We start from the raw sequence: 7418 nt of genomic DNA on the forward strand, positions 1-7418 counted from the left end.
CAAATATGTTTGATTTCGAGTAACATCCTAAGTATGAATATGTATTTTCTATATGGTTTATTTTATAATAATAAGCGCGGGGGTTTTATGGTGTTACATCATATAACCAAATATATGATTCTATTCATAATTCACTATACCCATCTTCATTCTCTCATTGACTTGGGCGTTTGAGTGCTAACCTTGTAGGTCCGTGCCACGCAGCCGCATCGAAATATCATGCACCACCACATCAAAAATCTATATCAACAATTATTCTTCCTGAATGGAACAGTAGGACCTTCTATGGGAATCAACTTCTAATTTTTGGGTATTTCTACTAATCAGTTCTCTCATAATTCCATCAGATGTCTTCTGATTCTATCATATCTCTTCTGATTCAATCAGATCTCCTCTAATCTGAACGTCAGCCGCTTTGATAGATACACTAAGATGAAAGTAACTTCGAATTTTCTTACCAAAGATTCTTCAAAATCTTCCAAGTCAAGATCATCTTCAGTCTTTACCATAAACACGATCGGTGGAGATCCATTAGAGCAGGAAGAATCTCCATCTCCACATCGTCTTAAATCAACGTCGCTAGTTGAGAAGCGAAAAGGTGACAAGTCAATCTTAGGGTTCCAAGACCTCGAGAAGGTGGACGAAACTCCTAATGTAAAACTTTTGTTTATCATTAGTCTGACCTTCGTTAATCACCCATTCTTAGGGATCCTTGTGAATGACAGAAGTTCCTGCAACTTGATATACTTCAGGATCTTCTAGAATTTAATGGCTCTTCTACTCTTTTACTATTTTTTTATATTTAAAAAATACTTTTTTTCTAAAATGAATTATATTGTCCAACACAAATTTCAATTTAAGTTATAGTATTTTACATAGGGTGTCACACTCATCTTTTAAACCTCATTCAACTATTATTTTTAGAAGATAGGCCCTCATTTCATTTCTTCGGTCATAGTTTTTTATTATTAAAATAAAAATAAAATTCATAAGTATAAAAAATGAGATCGAAATTATTTTTATAGAAGTCTAAATAAACAAGAGAACAAAGACATTAATTAAAAAGTAAAATTATCACTAAAAAATGGTAAAATCCAAATTTTGTTCAATTTAATTAAATATTATTGTGATCGAAATTAAAATCCAAGTTACAAATTGAATGAAATTACAGTTTTTTTAAATTATCAAAAATGCAAGACGAAATGTTCATAATATAATTATATTTGTGATATAAAATATAATAGTATATAACTTAAACTGAAACCTTGTGCTACAAATTATATAAAAATCTAAAAGAAGCAAATGTTTTAGATATATTAAACAAAAAATATTTTTGGTCCAATATATTTTAGGAAGTTTATCCGATTGAAATATAATTAGAGAAGATATCGATTCTCTTAAATAAAGATTTTAATTAATTACTTATATAGAAAAAATATTTCCAAAAAAAGATTAGGGCAAAATCTATACATATATATAATATACCACTCAAAGTGAGAACACTTGTAGAAACAAAAACAAAACATAGCAAAGAAAAAAAAACAATGGCTGTTTTATCAACTTGTTCTCTTTTCATCCTTTTTCTTGTCTTTGCTTTTGCAGCTGCAGCGCCTACGGGTACGGATTACCTCCTTGGTGGCAAACCTGATGCATGGAAAGTTCCTTCTGAATCTGACTCTCTCAACAAATGGGCTGAGAGTGTTCGATTCAACATTGGAGATCATCTCATTTTCACATATGAAGCTGGAAAGGACTCAGTTTTGGAAGTGAGCAAAGAGAATTATATGAGCTGCAACACCTCAGGCGCAATAAAAATGTACAACGATGGAAAAACCAAGGTGAGGTTTGATCTTTCAGGTCCATACTACTTCATCAGTGGAGAAAAGGGTCACTGTGAAAAGGGTGAGAAGGTTACTGTGGTGGTTATCAGTCCAAGAAGTCCAAGAAGTGATGTTCCTGTTTCACCTTCACCTTCACCAGCTGGTGCTAAAGGTCCAGGTCCAGCTGTTGCTCCAAGTCCAAAGAGCAGTGCAAATGTTTTGCAGGGTGGTGGTGTTTTGATGGCAATGGGAGTTGTGGTGGCTGCTATGTGGTTTTTCTGATTTGAATTGGCACCTTTTTAGTTTGGATATTTCTATTATTACTAATAATATTAGGATTTGGTTTAAGTGTTTTAGAGACAGTCACAATGAGGTGATTGCTAGGGTTGTTATTTTGTTGTGACCATATCATTCTATTTTTAGTAAAAGTTATGAATTAAATAAAAATTTGAGAACATTTTATTATTGGTTATCTTAAGAAATAAGAACAACTAATCATAATAATTATTAAATTTTGATTCATTCAATTATAAAATATAAGAATAATTAATTATATTGTATACACACATAAAAACAATTAATCATAAGTATTAAATGTTGATTCGTTCAAATTGAATAAATAGATTTATTTTGTTTCCATAGTTTTCCTTTATTGCAATTTCTTTATATAGTTTATACAGAAACTAAATTTAAGTTATACTTTAAGAAAAAACATATATCTTTTGCCTTTTAAGAATAACACTAATCACCCGTCAAAAAAATAACACTTAAACCATAAAATAGAATTTATATATTATTAATCAATATCATTAATATAATTTTCTTATAAGAAGGAAAAAATATATTAATGCATTTTCGGATAAAACAAAATATAACTGTATTAATTATAAAAAAGTATTAATAACTTATCCCACATCATTTATATTAAGAAAACTATTACTCGTACTTATTATCTTAATCAGGGAAGTGTTTCTTTCATGCTGGTTAAAGTGTTTTATATGTAAAATTTATTTTATAAGTCTTGAACTCATGAGGTGACTCTGATATGTTTTATATGATTAAACCAAGTAAAAATTGTTCATCAAAATACATGATTTTGTCATCATAAAAAAGGGGGCGATTGTAAGAACAAGATTTAATTCTACATCTGACCTTTAGTTTTGATGATAACAATACATTGTTTCTTAGAGAATAATTTACAATTTACAAAGAAAAGTCAATATCTGGAATGCTATTTGACAATGCCTTTGAAATAATTCTCATCAAATGCCTTATGACTCTGACTCTGATAAAGGGCTTCTGAAGATTCTCAAGATCTGACATTTGGCACAAGTTCTGAAGACTAAGTTCTAAAGATTCTGAAGACAAGGTTCTAGAGAACAAGTTCTGAAGATTCTCAAGATCTTACATTTGGCACAAGTTCTAAAGACTAAGTTCTAAAGATTCTGAAGACAAGGTTCTAGAGAACAAGTTCTGAAGATTCTCAAGATCTAACATTTGGCACAAGTTCTGAAGACTAAGTTCTAAAGACTCTGAAGACAAGGTTCTAGAGAACAAGTTCTGAAGACTAGGTTCATAAGACTTTATTGAAGGTTTTGATCCTTCTAAACATGCTTCATCAACATGGTACAAATCAAATATTCCTTCCACTACACTGATTTTGTGGAATAAGAACGTACTAAGGTACAATTTTGTCTACCACTCTCACTGCGTTATGCGGGAATTAATACAACAAAAAAATGTGAAATTCCATCCTCACCCTTCAACATATCTATTTATGCCTATATAAAGAAGACTTGGAAGAATGGAAAGAGAGAATTTTTTACAAGAGCTTTTACATGAAAACTTTTGAATACGCTGAAACTCTGTCTGATTGAAAAGTTGTAAAGCAATGAACTTTTGTTCATATCTTTCTCTTAACACTATTGTGATATTTCATTTTGTGTAATCTTCTTTTTAAGAAGCATCTCTCTAAACACACATTTGTATTTCAACTTGTGAGTTGATATTGTTCCTTGAGAGACTAGGGTATAATTATAAGTCTCAAGAAGACATTGATAGTAGGTCTTTGTGTGTAGTCAGTTTTTTTATAGTGGATTAAGTCCTTGTGGGAAGGAAAAATTACCTTGGCGGGTGGACTAGAGGTAGCTTCATAAACAGTGAACCAGGATAAAAATATTGTGTTATTATTTTTATTCATTGTTCTTGGTTTGTTTGTCATGGTTGAAGAAAAAGGTTTTATTCTTGAAACCCAATTCAAACCCCATTTCTTGTGTTTCCTTTACCTTCACACCTCAACCAACATCGACACTTGTCTTTGGACGAGGGATTCGTTGAAATGCCCGCCCTTAACCCGTTCTAAAATGCTCATACGAACATTTCCTAATTGGGATTAATCACCCTACTAGTTGCTTTGTTGAAGCGGGTGAGATATTCCCTTAATGACTCTGATGTATGTTGAACAAATTGGCAACAATTAGTTTTCGATGCCTGTTACAGCGAATTGATGGATTAGTTTCTCCATCAAGTCCTGGTAGCTAGTGACAGAAAGTCCGAAAAGGCCCATATAGTATCTTTGGGTTGCATCTCTAAAGGTGTCAGACAAGAGCTTGCACTTTAAAGAGTCAAAGGTCCCAGTGACGACCACCTTAGTGTTGATGGAGGCCATGTGCTCATATGAGTCAATGTGTCCATCAAACTTAGCCAACGATGATGGCTTAAATTTTTATGGGACGGACGCCTCCCATATTTCATCAACAGAAATTAGGGATCCAAAGCTTCCACTTCATCCACCATATCAGCCATTATTTGCGTTGGTGGATATGATAAACGGTATGCTCCAAATTTTGATTTTGACAATGAAGGTTTTCCATAGAGGCGCACATCTCCTCTATGAGTCTTTCCTCACCTTCAGTTTCTTCGCTTGCTGGACTAAATTTCTTTTTGTTCAACATGATGTGATATGAGCGCAAAGACGATATTCTGGTTGAAAGCAGTGAAAGTGGCCCAGGTCAGTTTTATCGGGGGCACACAGTGGATGTCAATTGTACTGGATAAAAGTACAATATGCGTGACAACTACTAATAGCTCACGTGAGGTGAAAAGTTGTTATATTGGTGTATTTGTGGGTGTTATTGGTTTTCCCCTTCAGTACCATGGTACTGATGTATACAAACCCACTAAGGGTCTTGGATCGTGTGAGCCAAGTCTCTCTAGAATATAGCAGTCTTCACAAAAATGAATGATTGATACCCATAAATTTAAGAGATGTAGTTAAGTCTCATGACTTTCTAGATACCAATTGTTAACTCAATATATGTTTCATCTATAATTGTGCGATATGGGTGTAGCGGTGAAAAATTAGAGATTAAGCCATTGATTGACTTAACTCGTTTTTTAAGTGAAAGTCGCCACCGTGCTTTATTGTTTCCAAAGGAAATAGGAAAAGAATGAAGTAAAATCCAAAGAAGTTTTTTAAATCAAAACTAATAAAACAAATAGAGTTCTTGGTTCGAGGGTTGGTTATACAAAGGGAAGGTATTAGCACCCTATGTATCTATAGTACTCTATAGGAGCCTCTTTGAAATATGTATATTAAAGTTTATTGTTGTTATACTTATTTGTGAAAAGAGTGGGGAGGTGAGAAGATAATTTTATTATGCTCGACAAGACGTGACAACTTGTGCCTGTATACCCCTTAAGTGCAATATGAAATTCAGAGCATTTGTAGTTCCCCTTAAAATGGAAAAAGGGCCAAAGTGGAAAAAAATTGGATGCTAAGTTTTAAAATTACAAAGCATGTTTTTAAAAGGGGCTGAGCTTTAGAAATGCAAAGTACACATTTGAAATGCTAGGTTTTAAAATTACAAAGCATGTTTAAAAGAGGCTAAGCTTTAGAAATGCAAAGCAAGGTTAAAAATAGCTAAGCTTTAGAAATACAAAGCAATGGGTTGAGTGCTAAGTTTTAAAAGTACTAAGAAAAGGTAAATAAAAGAAAAGAGGTGAGTACCTTGACAATTTTAGTCAATACTATCTCATTCCTTTGGATTAGTGGCTCACGCAATATCAATGAGGAATCAAGCAAGCATAAGCATCTCAAGCACGCATCAAGGTAAAATATCTCAAGTAATATCATGTGTGTGATATTGTATGTGTATCATGATCAAATTCAAAGTATATCAAATGTAAACAAAGTCAATCCATCACATGGGTATGGTGACATCAAAGGGGAATTCCTAAAAGAATCATCAATATGACTCAAGGAGCAATAAGTCATCAATCAAGTAAAGATATAAATATATTCTTAAGTAAACTTAAGGTAAGTTTACAAATATTATGACTTAGTAAGGAGAGAAGACATACCTCAACAAAGTCAAGCATCAAGATCATAATCATATCAAGTATGTATGTCATATAGATGTGAGAAAGCCTAAAGATTAACATATTATGAACTCAAAGATGAACAAGTGTAAACATCAAGGCATGTCATTAGGTTCAAGTTAATGAAATCATACATGGATTAGGGTTTAAAAAAATTAGTTTTTTCAAAATGAAGTTCTTATTTAATCAAGCTTTAATCATTTCAAAAAGAACTAACTCATGGTATGAACAAGTAAATGATCAAAGTATAATTGTATAATGGTGTTAAGTATCAACAAAACAACCATAGAAAATTGATTCAAGAATGTATAAAATCAAACAAATTAATTAAGAAAGAAAAACATGTTTTTTTTAATGAATTTGAATATATTTAAAAATAAATATATAAATATTAAATATACTAAAAAAATAAATTTTTTAAATTTTTTATGTTGAAGAGAAATAAATAATCAAGATTTAATAAAGAAAAAATAAAATCAGAAGGAAATAATGGAAGAAATAAAATGGAATTAAAATGAAGAGAAGAAATAGCAAATAAACAAGTTATAAAAATTAGTGAAGGTCAAGGGGACTCAAACCCTTGACCTTGAGGTCAACAGCTTAAAACCTTACCATTGAGCCAGCGCGCGCATTTTGGAAATAGTAGGCATCCAATTGATTATACGTGAAAATAAGTGTTTAATGCATAAAAATAAAATAGCGCAAAAGGTCTAGGGCGAGGGGGATTCGAACCCCAGACCCTGCGCATCACAAACACACTCCTTGACTAGCGGTTCTATGCCCTCATCCAATAACTATAGGTATTCAAATAAATATATTTTAAACAAGCTTTTAAAACTGAAAAAATGGCGCCGCCACCATTGTCATCTTTAACCTCAAGCTTTCAATTTTGAATTTTCTCATTTCTCAACCAAATGCAATAATTTAAATATCAAAATTGTTCAGATTTTTACCAGGATTTCAAAAATGTGGATATCACAAATTTATATTAACTACAACTTATGAATTTTCCATAAATATTCAAGAATCCTAAAACTTATAAATGAAATTAAATAGCATTTGTGAATAATAAATACCAAGTAACTTAGGTCTTTCATTCACCAGGTCAAACCAAACATAATGGTATCAAGAAATAATTAAGAAGATGCTTGTATGATAGAGTTCAAAGTCACAGAAAATTCACCGGTTATGTGGAGATTGATATGGAGTTTCAGCTAC

General features: G+C 31.9%; 1 protein-coding gene across 1 annotated transcript; it reads left to right on the forward strand.

Moving 5' to 3' along the window:
- Positions 1–1544: 1544 nt before the first annotated feature.
- Positions 1545–2102, forward strand: LOC131655119 (early nodulin-like protein 14). Its single transcript, XM_058925023.1, has one exon. The coding sequence runs from the start codon at positions 1545–1547 to the stop codon at positions 2100–2102; it is 558 nt and encodes a 185-aa protein (XP_058781006.1).
- The last annotated feature ends 5316 nt before the right edge of the window (positions 2103–7418 follow it).

This window comes from Vicia villosa, linkage group LG3, assembly GCF_029867415.1.
Source record: "Vicia villosa cultivar HV-30 ecotype Madison, WI linkage group LG3, Vvil1.0, whole genome shotgun sequence".
Classification (NCBI taxonomy): Eukaryota; Viridiplantae; Streptophyta; class Magnoliopsida; order Fabales; family Fabaceae; genus Vicia; species Vicia villosa.